The sequence below is a fragment of the Delphinapterus leucas genome, chromosome 1 (assembly GCF_059928025.1).
Source record: "Delphinapterus leucas isolate spDelLeu-1000000601 "Yukka" chromosome 1, BTC_Dleu_Yukka2, whole genome shotgun sequence".
Classification (NCBI taxonomy): domain Eukaryota; kingdom Metazoa; phylum Chordata; class Mammalia; order Artiodactyla; family Monodontidae; genus Delphinapterus; species Delphinapterus leucas.
In genome coordinates, this window is record NC_143129.1 from 21,006,310 (window position 1) to 21,020,114 (window position 13,805).

Sequence of the window (13,805 nt, forward strand, 5' to 3'; positions counted from 1 at the left end):
TCACAGAAAGGGGAGCCTGAGCTGGTACAAGAATAAGAAAAGATGTTCAAAGAAGTGTAAGTCGAAACAATAATATGCCATTTTAAAAGTAATCAAGTTAGTAAAATTTAAGAGCAAAATAAAATTATATGCTGCTGAGGGAAAATGAAACAAAACGTATTGCTGGTGGGAGTTCAAACCTATCTAATTCAAATTATATTGGTCCATAGGAAAGACATCCAAAGATGTTCATTGCATTATTGATTATTTTAAGGAATTGAAAACAACCTTATCACCAGCAGCAAGGAAATCACATGCCATAGAATCCCTGTGTATAAAAACATCCACACATCTAAACATCATTTTACTTATTACCCATCCCAGAAATTATGCTCAACTACGTATTTTCTTTTTGTGGAGGAAGGGATTTTTTTCAATACATACACTTGAAAATATTAGGCTATATATTTATTTTGATTTAGAAGCATAAAGTTGATACACTAGGGCTGGTCAATCATTTTGTTCACCAAAGGAAAACCAAGGCAAAATAAAAGCCTAGTGGAGAGGAATCTCAAAGGGATTAATATAGAAGTATCAGCAGGATTTTTTTACATTAATGTTTAGTATTTTTCATTTGTAATAATATGAAATCTCATAATTTAAGAAGGAAGAAAACAAGACTTGCATAGCTCTAGACCTCATTTTGGAAATTGCTCTTATGACTTTAGTTTTCTGTGCTTTTTTTTTTTTAAGCTACCAGTTCTTCACTTCCTAACAAAACTGTGAGATTCGACTAAGCATGGCAGATTGAATTGGGGTGTGAATAGTGTGATTTAATGCTCCTGCTAGGCTGAAATGTTTTCCTGTTAGGTTCTCATAGTGACCCCTCCCAACAGTTTGTTTGCATTTCTCAAAACCAGCTCTCCAAAGTTCAGTCTATTATGAAACACACAGGCTACTATGATTTTCACAAAGCTAAAACAGGCATTTTTTTTTTTTGGTAGAATAAGATCCAGTTCCAATTTGACTGTAACAAAATTTGTATTGATTAAAAACTTCACTGTTGGGCTTCCCTGGTGGCGCAGTGGTTGAGGGTCCGCCTGCCGATGCGGGGGACGCGGGTTCGTGCCCCGGTCCGGGAAGATCCCACATGCTGCGGAGCGGCTGGGCCCGTGAGCCGTGGCCGCTGGGCCTGCGCGTCCGGAGCTTGTGCTCCACGGCAGGAGAGGCCGCAGCAGTGAGGTGGCCGCGTACCGCAAAAAAACCCCAAAAAGACAATAAAACAAAAAAGCAAACAAAAAAAAACCTTCACTGTTTCAAAATCCTTTGTCAAGGCTGCATTATAAGGCCTCTCGCAAAATGATCCAAATAATTCCATATATGCTAGGACATTCTTTCCAATTCTTTTAAAAAAGAATACTGGAAAAGGAATATTATGCTCAAAGAGCATTTTCATTCATGCTTGGGGCTTCTGTGCTATGTTGACTATGCTGCTGTTTAAAAATATTTTTATACACACACATACATACACATTTGGTTTATGATCTTAAGTTTAAAAACACTTCTGACTTGGAGCAAATTTTCTCACGGCCAAAATTCTGTGGCATGTTATGGCAATGCCATTAGTACATTGGGACATCTTTTTTTAAGGTTGTACAATTGATGGAATAGTTAATTATTAATCTGACTGGCATCTGTAAAGAAAAAGGGAGTTCTCTTGCTTTCAGGCCATAGACTCAGTATGTAAATCTCTTGTGTGGCTGCAACCCTAATACTCCTGCAGCTATAATGTCACCTACCGTAATTTTCCTGCTAATAAACAAATTTGAACTAGCTAGGAATCCTAAATTTTGAGACTCGTTGTTTATCTCAAATATACTCCAGAGAAATAGTAATGCAGTTCTGCTTTGAATTTAATTTAAACAGGAACAGGCAAAACAAATCTCTATGGAGGACATTTGACAATAATAAAATATTTCTCCCAGCGGGTGAGCTGGTAGCAATTGTATTGTTGCAATCCAAGCTCACGTTTCAGTAGGTCATTACCATCATAACAAGCCCTTGGACCAACTGGCATGGACATGCAACATTGAGCCCCTGATGGGCACATTATTTCAGACCTTTAACTTCACGGAGAACAAGACAAATACTCCTGGGAAGGAGGGATTATATTTTGAAATCCCTTTCTTTTCTGTTTTGTTTCATAATAAGATGCAGTGTACAATCAGTCTACTGCTACTTGTTTCATTGTTTTTCCACACTACCAAGGGGCACCAGAAGCTAGACTTAGAGATCTGAAAGTGCCAGAAACACTGACTTAAACCCTCTATGTCTATGGAACTTTCCGTTCAATGTGTACACCATTGTAGGTGAAACAAAAACCTTAAGCATTTCTCTTTTCTTTGACAGTTTAATCACAAATTAAACAAAGTGTACCTAAAGTTTTTGCATAGGCCCAAGAATGAAATATTCTATCTCAGTTCTATTTCATTTCTACCTCTTACCTAAATCAGCAACTTGCAAAATATAGGTAACAGGAATCATTCCAAGAAATCAATTTTGTTCTAATTGTGTTGCTCTTTTGTTTTTTTCAGTAGGGAAAAAACAGGCATTTTGAACCACACCTAACTTAATTTTAAAGCACATGAAAGGGCCAAATGAGTATGATTCAAAAAAAAGAAAAAGATTGTGTGATATTCTGTGCAGGTGTTTAACAGGTATCTCCATTTTCACCTGGGGCATAACCAGAAGGTGTGGCTTGGGAATCATTGAAGAAAACGTGTGTTCTCCACGTGTGCTGGGGCAGGATGGAGGTGGGAGGGTTGAGGGGGAGTAGCTGGGGTGGGGGAAGTGGAGGTGAAAACCTTCCAAATGCATTTCATTGGCTTTGTGAGTTAAAAAGTAAAAAGGTTAAGTCCTTTTGTCTTGATATTAAAGAAAAAGATAGTCTAAAACTCTCACAAAAATTCAGAGCCAATATCTGAAAAGGTTCTTTTTTAAAATTTTTTAGAACATTCCTGGCTTATTTGAGAAAAGTATAAAACTTTAAAGCAATGGTTTCCTCATTTTGTCTTCACATTAGAATCACCTGGAGATTTTTTTAAACTATTCCAAAGCCCAGGCCAATTAAACCCCAATCTTCAATATGAGCGCCAGGGATTTTTAACATTCTTCACATGATTCCAATATTCTGCCAAGTTTGAGAACCATCACTTAAAAAATAAAAAATCACTTATACACAACAGGTAAAAATAAAAGTGACCCTTTAACATAAATACATAACTCGTTTGTCAGGTCTACTAGTTGTTTATATACCAAGAAATGCAACAAATGTCAAAATCCTACTTTGTTATTTTCTTTTACACCTGAGGCGACCGTGATAAATACATCAGTACCCGCAAAAGTTGCTCTGTAATAATTCTAAATTATAAAAACCAAAATTCTGACATAGAAGTTCTCAAAAGCATGTGTGTGTGTGTGTGTGTGTGTGTGTGTAGAACACATACTTTTAAATGAGGACCTACTGGAAGATTACAGGCATGATTTTCCTTCTTAGGTTTGTCTCTTGCATGGTCTCAGTTTTACCCAAATATTTTGAAACTATCCATAATAAAACATGTCAGATTCTACATTGGGCTACTGCCACTCAAAGGACACTCGAATAGGAAAGACAAGTCTTGAGTTCTGTGGCCAGCTAGTGCATCTTAGTGATTTAGGTAATCTCACACCCCTAAATCGGATGCAGTGCCGGGGGGGGGGGGAGGGGAGGGGGGGGCTTTTGTGTCACCAGCTTGCTTCTCTAGAGAGCCAGCCACCTCCGAAAGGTGAGAAACACGGTGAGCAAACACAATGACAGGACACTGTCCGGATAGGCAGAGAAGCCAAGAAAGCACATATTACCACCTTGGTGATGGCTCCAGGAGGGGCCCGTGGGAGAATAGCTGACCCTGAGCGGCAAGGGCCCTCGTCTCTCCCGGCAAAAAAGCCAAGGGGAAGCCACTTGCTGTCAGCAGTGCTGTTTAACCCTCCTGAGTTCCAAGACAGCGCCCCGACCTCAGGCTCACCGATCTAGAAGCTCTGCCGCTGCCCTGTTCAGGAAATCCTGCCGGCCACTCCGCTACAGCGCTGCTCCGAGGACTCTGGAGCTCAGCTGGCTGCCACGCTCAGAGCCAGCGCCTGATTTAATTGAGGATGGAGGGAAATAATAGGTATCTCTAGCAGATTTTAATAGGATCTTAAAATAGGGGAAAGTTTTCTGTTATGACATTGACATAGAGGCGACAATTTGGAGTAATGCAGAATGATGTGGGGATGCTTTAAGATTAAAGAAGAGCTATATAAAGGCTTGTCAGAATGAATTCTAATGTGCCTGAGACACTTTGCATACTCTTAAATATGCAAAATGTCTCTTGGCACCCTAGAATTCATTCTGACAAGCCTTTATATAGCTCTTCTTTAACCTCCCACTTTATTTTTAGGGAACAGGTTCTCAGATACTCTTTGAATGCAAGCAACAAAGGGCAGTGTTTACTGATTTGGTTCTTTAGTGGGGGAGGGAGCGTGAAAAAAGAAAACACCGTACAAAGGAGCAATCAAAAGTGGAAGCATGTTTAATATTGCTCTACCGTCATCCTGAAAGGCATAATAATTTGAGTTACACATCTGAACTGATTGGAGTTACAGAATCATATCTCCCTTTTGCATTTAACAATATATACAATATAAAATAAATACATTTACACAAATGGACATTTGCTGGAGCACACAGTATGGTACACATCACAAAAATATACAATTGATTGCTTTACAGATGTGAAGCCCATCTACAGCTATAGACAAGGTTTTATTATTATTATTCTTTTTACTACTGTCTATAATGCAACTCCTGGATTATTATAAGCAGTTAAAATTTTTTTTGTCCTTTTACGATCTTTGCACATAAGACTGCCATAAAATGTTTTCCTAGGCAGGTAAACAGAGACGCTTAAATAATTAAAATACAATCACCAACACTCATTTTCTCTTCTATAAGAAAAATAGCAGTTTTAAATTTTTTATATCTTTTATGTTATCATTTAAATGCAAAATAGTGGAATAAATACAACAATCTGATCTGATTGAAACACAAGTGTAACTACAGGTAGTCACACAGTCATATTGCTTTAAATAAGAACAAACCTAAAAGAAGCAAAATTACAATTAAAATCATACGGCTAAAACATACACCTTGATAACTTTCCAATACTTCACATTAAGTAAATGGTCTTGCTTGAAACTTGAAAAAAACTTACCTCAGGCGAGGTTTAAGATGAAGCATTTACCCTAAAGCCCGTGCAGTTCTTTTAGATCTAAATTTTAGTTGTGTTTCCTATTTGTGAGATACTTGTTCTCTTGCAATGCTGAGAGTCAATTAAACTGAAAACTAAAAATTGTTCTTCATTCTTTTTACATCTCTCCATCTTGCGTTTTCAGTTGGTTGGCTTTTACTCCTTAAGCCCAAGTACTTTAATGTGATACAGTGAAAACAATGTATATATTGTATATATTTTATTTATATATATAGTGTGGTTGAATAGTAGTAACTTAAACCCTGCACAAACTGTCTGGAAAATAATCTTTTTTAAACACTTACATATATAAATAATCTTAGAGAATCAGCACCTTTTTTTTTTTTCCCAGGAGTTGTATTTTCCGTTGTTATTTTTCAAGGGATGTGCCAATTTCTGAACTCCTATCACAGCTATAAATTTCAAGTTATTGACCATCTGAATGAATTGCTAATGATGATTTATCTAGAATCACACTACAGTCACTTCTCTACTGAGAAACCACAATCTACAATTATAGTCCCATATAGCTAATGATAGATACACAGTATTCCTAGCACTAGGCTGATGAAACATCAACCCAAGGTATTTTGTTTAAAGCACACAAAGTAGCAATAGTTTTGGAAACGTGTCCGCACCAAAATGTTTCGCAACAACACAGAGCGAGTTTATAACAACATCTGAGAGATGATTGAGTGAAAGCCATATATACAGCACTTAAAAATTAGACTTATCTATATTCTTGAAATAGTCAAAGTTTTATTTCTAAGCTATACATTGGTATTCTATAATAAACCATTAGAGAAATTATTCCTTGTTTTGAAAATATCATTATGATTTTGATGTGTATCTGTTCATAATGAATACTTGTTTGGAGTTTCAATCTCTTAATTCTTATTAGGAAGAACCTTATTAATGGTAAGGAATAGAATATACTACTGTAGTCTCCTGAGGAATTGTACATCCAGTATTGTCTCTAATTCTACCCTGTGTCTAAAAGCACATACCACAAGAATCCAAACACCACACGAACAACAAGACAACAGTCTTTGAATGCAACATAAAATTCAGGAAAGCACAGCAAACATGAAACATTGAAAAGCTGAACTACATTTCTTTTGTTTGTTAGGATTACAATTTTAATTACATCTGTGTACATAGAATAAGACTGTTCACATAATACAGGGAGCAGCTACTAACACTGGTCCATTGGTATAGCATTTGATGGAGGTTACTGTTTATTGGTTATTCAGCGATTGTAGATTTTGGGGGTATCTAATTGATTTCTTCATTGGATTACACCTCTTAACAGTCTGGGACCTGACTGACTTTCTTGCTGTGACAATACTGGTTGAAAAGCACATAGATTGGCTTAGCTCTTGGTTAAAAACTGCAGATTAATTTAAACAAACATTCCTAAATGAATCAACCCATAGAGATTAGGTTTTAGAATTTGGTCAGGCGTCTGCTGTCTTTGATGATTTTTTTTTTTTTCAAATTCTGGCATTTGCCTTATTGCCTCTTAGGTGAATACTGGCTCACAGCTCCTTCTGAGAAAAGGTCTGTAACTTTGCAAACACGCAGTATCTCATTCCTAACCACCGTGGCAGCTAGAAATCCTACGGCAACTGGACCTCCCAGGTAGAGAGGGGCGCTCCTGATCATTCTACGGATCTGTATTCCATGTGTGGTGCTTATATACGTGACCACTCGGAGTCACTGCAGGTGTAATCTAATCCTTTGTGTCAGTGAACATTTAGGTAAACTGGAGCTCATGTTAAGTAATTGATGTTTGGGACCAGACTGGCACACAACATAAATTGCATCCGTGATAATATGCACCTTCCCTTCAACTATTGCTTGAGTAAGTTAAATTCCCATATTAATAAATGGCTGAAAAGTGGTAAAGCTGGTACAAAAAAATCTCCATTTGTAAGAAGAAATGAAACATTTTTTAAAAATCTTCCTTCAGGATTCATTTGTCCTTCATTATTGTTCATAATTGTTCAAAGCCAGCACAAAATTGCAGTATTCTTATTTCTCTTTAGTATTGCATGAATGAATAAAGCTTAAACTATTCCCTGAAAAAGTTACATAGTCGCTAAACTAACAAATACCTGGAAGACTTGAAAAAACAATTAAGGAATCAAATGGCTGTAACTGATCTAGATGGAAAAGCAATGATAAGAAGCAGCCGATGCAACGTTGCTTAAGTCGTCTAATTAGAGGCTGCTCCAGTGGAATCTAATACTGCACTCAGTCAATTTGTGTATGTTGCACTGTACTCTTAGGTACCATGGTTCTCTCTCTTTGATTCCTTAGTCATTGGGGATGTTATGGTTCACAAGAAGTTCACTGGTATCCATATTATGGATCTCCATCCTTTGGCAGGGCTGGCTTCCATCACTCTCCAATTAGAGACTTCTTTGAAAAGTTCAGCAGCAGAAGGAAAGACGGAAGGAAGGAAAGAAGGAAGGAAGGAAGGAGGAAGGAGGAAGGGAGGGAGGGACGGAAAGGAAAAGAAAGGAAAGGCAGCAACATTTTCTTATAAGCAGAGCTATTAAAATTTAAAAGAAAGGGGAAGAATGAGAAAAGAGGGCGGAAAGTAGAAGAAAGGAAGGAGGGTGGGAGGGAAGGAAGGAAGGAAGGAAAGGAGAGAGTGGGGAACCAGCAATGAAGGAAGCAAGAAACGAAGGAGAAAGAGAATAGGGCGGGAGAAAAAAAAAATAAAGAGCAAAAGAAACGGAGAAAAGATGAGATTAAGGTAGAAAAAAACTCATCAGGAGGATACAGAGGAATCTGAAAGCTGCTTCATAGTCTTGCTGCTAAACTATCAGTGCAGTCTTACTTGATTTTTGATGTTGTTAACTAAACTCTAAGTTTTTTTGACATCACTCTTGGGTTTATTTTTCCCTTTTTCGGCGTGCAGGATAGGGTGCCTGGGGAAGCTTTTAGTCAGACCTTGGCCTCCAGCATTTCCAAAAAAAGTTTGTGCATGGGGACTTTGCCTTCCAGTTTGATGTTGTAGAAATGCTGCACGGCCTTGGTAGAGGTCTGCCTCAGGAGCGGCAGCGTCATCAGCATCTTACCGGCCCTGCGAGGGTCTTCCATGTGCTGGCCGGCCTCATAATCCTGCAAGGCCTCATGTAAGACATCCTGAAGCTTCTGAACGGCTTCGACGTCTTCTATGTGCATGGAGTCTGTACAAGGCCAAAAAGATAAACAATATTAACAATAATAAAAAATACGTTGATTCGAGTTATGAAACTTAAACCTTATTACTGAACTTCTCTACACTGTGATTTGTTCAGAGACGCTCACATTTCCAAAATCTCCATTTTATTTTTCTAAATTTCACTGCAGTAGATAATTTACAATACTGGCTTAGAACACGGGAATTACTACAAAAAGCCTTTATTTCAAACATGTGGGTTTCTTTCCTCCTGAGACTGAGCAAGTGAACACTTTAACAGATAACAGTCTTGGCTGTTTTATTCATTACCTCATTCGTGTATTTATTCATTCATTCAATTATAAAAGGCCATCTATTAAAAAATTATTCTATGTAGCGTTGTGTAAAATTCAGACCTTGTGCTCAAAAAGCCCATGTGTCCCAAAAGGGGAAAAAAAAAGTTGATAACCAAAATTTTAAGAACTCCATGTAAACACACCGAATCTAACATTATGCTCAGCTGTAGACTGTACAGAAATCACAATACATTGCTCATCTCTTTAGAAGTTTTAGTGTACTCTTAACAGTTCATTAAAACATCCTGACATAGCCTGCTTCTCTGCAGACTTTAGATTAATGAATTCTGAAATACTTTTCACATTTGTGAAGGTGAACTTCGCCCTTAAGTGACTAATTTAAAAATCTAATTCAGTCAAGCAAGGAAAGGGTTAACAGGGTTGCCGCAATTATTCTTGCGAGAAATGTGAGATGTGGGGAAAAAATAAAAGTTACAGTTCCAGTTCTAAAACAGACACTTAATTATATACAAGTTTGAATCATTTAGCACGTTTTATTGATTCTGATGACAGTTTATCTGTTAATTACACATAACGGCGTCTTTGGGGGATTCTTCATGTTTAATAATTCTAGTTCTCTGAGAATGCAGAGCTCTGAGATATATGTACCTAGCCTAATCTTTCATATCATTCAAATATCAGATCACATGCCCCAAAAGAGAGAGGAAATGTAATTTAAAATCAAGTAGCTAAACATACGATTAAAAAAATTACGGCAAGGTACTTAAAAGATCAACGGCTATAACCAATAAAGGTTTTTAAAACTTCTTCGTATTTTCTTTACTGCTTTTTTTTTTTAACATGGTCATTTTAAAATCGTTTCATCACATCATTGGCGAATTGACCACCATTTACATGAGGTGGTTAATAACACATTTCTTTAAAAGAGTTTTGAATATTCTGGAATATAGTTACTTATAAGGGTTTACTGCTCAAGACTCGATTCCTGCCTGGTGGGGCCAAAAGAAGGAATTCTTCTAGGTGGGAAACGTTGACAGTGGTGTCCTGGAGTGGAACTCCAGACATTCTCCAACATGAACCCTGGCCTTTCCGATGGACTGTTTCTACCTAGGCTTTCCTGCAATCTGGTTCCTTTCAGCAGAGCAAATCCATCCACTTCCTGTGTGTCTTCTCTTAGAAACAAGCACACGGAATTTCCAAAGTTGTCTAAGGGGGCGGTAATGAAAGTGACAAAAAAACAGTCACAGAGGTGACAACAACATGCTCTGATATTTGTTATTTCTATGTTTGCACTTAAATACTGTCAGGGGAAAATGGTGGACATGGACACACAGTAACGGTGAGTGCTTAGATACACAGAAGATTGACCTTTGTACATAAGGGAACCGGGATGAAGTGGACTCACCCAACCTATCTGGGGACTAAAAGTTAACACTCTAAGTGGAAACAGTGGGGAAGAAATGGATGAGGAAAAAAGGAACTGCAGTCTTTACAGATAAAATTAAATCAAAATAGCGGTTTTCCAAACAGATTGATTTTTTAAAAAGCAGAATAAATATACTGATTTTAAAAAGCAGAATAGGGACTTCCATGACCACCCAGTGGTTAAGACTCTGTGCTTCCACTGCAGGAGGTACGGGTTTGATCCCTGGTCAGGGAACTAAGACCCCGCATGCTGTGCAGTGTGGCCAAAAAATTAAAAAAAAAAAAATAAAGAAAGAGAAAAAGAAAAAAAAATTTTAAAAGCAGAATAAATATAATAAATATACCATTTCTTAAGTACCTGTTTTGGGTGACGCCTCTGATAAGCATTTTATGAACATTGCCTCATTCATCTCCCAACAGTCCTGCAAGGCAAGTGGCTGCTAGGAAGTGTCAGAGTAGGCTTAAACTCTGGTGTCTTTGAATCAAAGTGTGCAGCCAGAATTTATAACACTGGACATGGTATTTCCTTTTTTTTTTTTTTTTTTAAAGAACTGAAATCGTCCTCTTAAGCTCATCTCATTCAACTTTGCGTCTTCAGCAAGAATCTTTCCTACAACATTTCTAATAAAGACATTGCCAGCTACATGGAGAGCATTCTACTTAACAAGGGACAGAACTACTTGTTAGAAGTGTCCTCTTCATATTTTCCCAAATCTGCCTCTAACTTCCATCCTTTGGTCCTGGTTCTAACTACTGAAACAATATAGGATAACTTTCTTTCTTCGACATGGCAGGTCTTGAAATGCTTTGAAGTACGGTCACCTCAGCCCCGACTCCAAGTCCTGCCTTCCCCACTGCTCTTGCCTGGCGGGAGATATATTATAGGATGTCACAGGAAATGAGGCGAGAACAAATAGCAGAGAGATATGCTCACAAACAGCAATTAAGACTTCAAACTATTCTTCAAAGGCGGTGATTTAGCTTGAGAGATTTAAAAATGATTTAATCAAATTACTATGATAATTTAACTTCCCATTTACAGAAAAGATTCTAACTCATTTTAGCTTTACCCATTCTCGGAGCTGCTAATACTTTAAATGCAAACTCACTAGATCTGAACTATTTAATTAGACCATGATTCAGCTGGCAGACTGCTGAAGAAAATATTAATCTCCATTAAGGATCCTAGTTCAAGTTCTGGCTCTGTGGCTTTAATCTCTGTTTTGTTCTTCGGGCTAAATTTATACATTTATGCAAAGCTCAGTAGAACTGGCATTACTTTATATAATTATTTAACTCTAGTTGTTGGTACTGGGTTTTTTTTTAACTTTATGTTTTAAAGGAAATTTTCCCAGTATTTGTGCTAATGGGAACCAGCTAAACTTAATAATGGAAATCACAGGTTTATGAACTAACCGGACAGTGCAAAGCTGAACATTAAAAACACCGAGTGAGTTGTTAAGAAAGAAAAAAAACCTAGGATTTCTGGGTCCAAGCCCAGACTTATTAAATCAGAAAATTGGACTGGATGCAGGACATCGGTATTTTTTAAAATCTAGGTGATCCTATGGTCAAGCCAGGGTTGAATCACTAAACTAGACAATAAGACAAACAAATGCTATTCTAAAATGATCAAGATTCCAAAAGATTACCAAAGTTCCAATGATACGTATAGTGTCACCCATATATTAAGTTTCAACATCTAATAATAAAATAGAACCCTTTTGTTCAATTCCAATATTTTCCTCCATGAAGTACGACCCTAAAGGGACATGTCTAGCTCAGATCACTTACTCTGGGAAGACAGCTAAATATCCTTATACCAATAGCCGCAAAATTCAGTGATACTTAGAGCCGTTGCAAAAGAAGATTTTGTTTTTACTTCTCACCTGGAATAAGGCACTGCCCTTCTCTATGGTAAAATTATCCATTACTGTGGCAATACGTAAAGCTACTCCAGAATGCCCACGCTCTGTTTAGGAACTGTCTTCAGGAATTGTAGCTCATTCTTGGCACTATTTTCTCAATGATGCCAAATCTTATTTTGAGGACGGAATTGAATATTAGACATAAATAAAGCATATTCAGAGTCAAATCTGGTACATATTATAAACCAACACTCAGAGTAACCTTTTGTGTGGGACACAGATGTTGATTTTCCTTAGTGTTAGTAAGCTGCCTACATCAAGAGGGGCAGTAACGATACAGCCGACGTGACTCTAATCACCAAAGGAATGAAACACAATACGATGAAAAAGACAGAGAAGTGAGCAAAAGTCTATTCTCTAAAAGATAATTTGCGTCTCCCCACTTTTATATACAATTATAGGGAGTCTAAAACAGTGATCTTCTCAGTTACAATCAGATGAGATACTGAAGAACCCTGGTTGACTGTCATGGCACAATGGCTCTTGATTAACATAGATAGTCAAACTTAACGTTTTCAAAAAGGTGCCAATCATAAAGTTTTGATTAAAAATCAGTAAACTGTATTCCAGGAGGATGGCAGTGGTGACAGCTAAAACTTTTAATCTCTCCAAATCTGCACATAAAAGAACAGAGCGGGCTTCCCTGATGGCGCCATGGTTGAGAGTCCGCCTGCCGATGCAAGGGACATGGGTTCATGCCCCGGTCCGGGAAGATCCCACATGCCGCGGAGCGGCTGGGCCCGTGAGCCATGGCCGCTGAGCCTGCGCGTCCGGAGCCTGTGCTCCGCAACGGCAGAGGCCACAACAGTGAGAGGCCCGTGTACCGCAAAAAAAAAAAAAAAAAAAAGAGCAACTAGATGGCAAAATTAAAAATCCATAGAAAACACTTACCAAAAAACTAAGTAACAAGATATCCCCAAAAGACACACACACACACACACACACACACACACACACAATCAGGATTATAGTGTGTGTGTCTGCATTCCTAGCTCTGTTTCCACTGAAGGGGTTCAGGAAGCACGGCCAACCCAGGTATGCAGTATTAGGTACCAGTAGCACCCAAGTTGTAATCAGATTCCAGGCCCCAATCAGGAAACATTTAGGATGAATATGAACACCTTGTCAGAATAAATAGGAAGGAGAGTATGTACAACTATTACGTCATTCAAAAAGATTCCAGACGCTGACTTGAAGAGGTTCCCGCTGACTCAAATGGGACAATTTAAACTTTAAAAAGAATTACAATTACAATTGATTGAAATCTATTGATTATGTTTAAATACATGTCTTTATAATGACATTAAAAAAAGATAGGGTGCTGATTCCTTATCTTGAAGACTGGTGAATAAACAGAAATAATCAAGCATTTATCCCACATTTCCCATTCAGTCTGTATCACTGGTAACCAAATAAGAGAGGAGAGAAAGCATCTCTGTGTATAAGTATCCCAACTACTGAATGAAAAAAGAAAGGTTAAAATTACAAATCACCACGGATTTAAGGAATGAGTACCAGTGGCTGCTAACATCACAAAAAGTGAGACAACCAGACATTACATGTCTCCCAAAGAACAGCACCCCACCTGTAGGTCTAGAAACTGAAACTGATTAAGCCCTTTGGATCCAGTTGCTGGTTTGCACAAGATACAAAGGGC

At 37.9% G+C, this 13,805-nt stretch overlaps 1 protein-coding gene across 2 annotated transcripts in view; it reads right to left on the reverse strand.

Moving 5' to 3' along the window:
* Positions 1-7,827: 7,827 nt before the first annotated feature.
* ESRRG (estrogen related receptor gamma) overlaps positions 7,828-13,805 on the reverse strand; it is a 214,696-nt gene continuing 208,718 nt past the window's right edge. For both annotated transcript variants that reach the window (XM_089906828.1, XM_089906823.1), the window contains exon 7: positions 7,828-8,506. In XM_089906828.1, the coding sequence (XP_089762954.1) occupies positions 8,262-8,506 (245 nt within the window). In that variant the 3' untranslated portion in view covers positions 7,828-8,261. The remainder of the gene's footprint in view (positions 8,507-13,805) is intronic.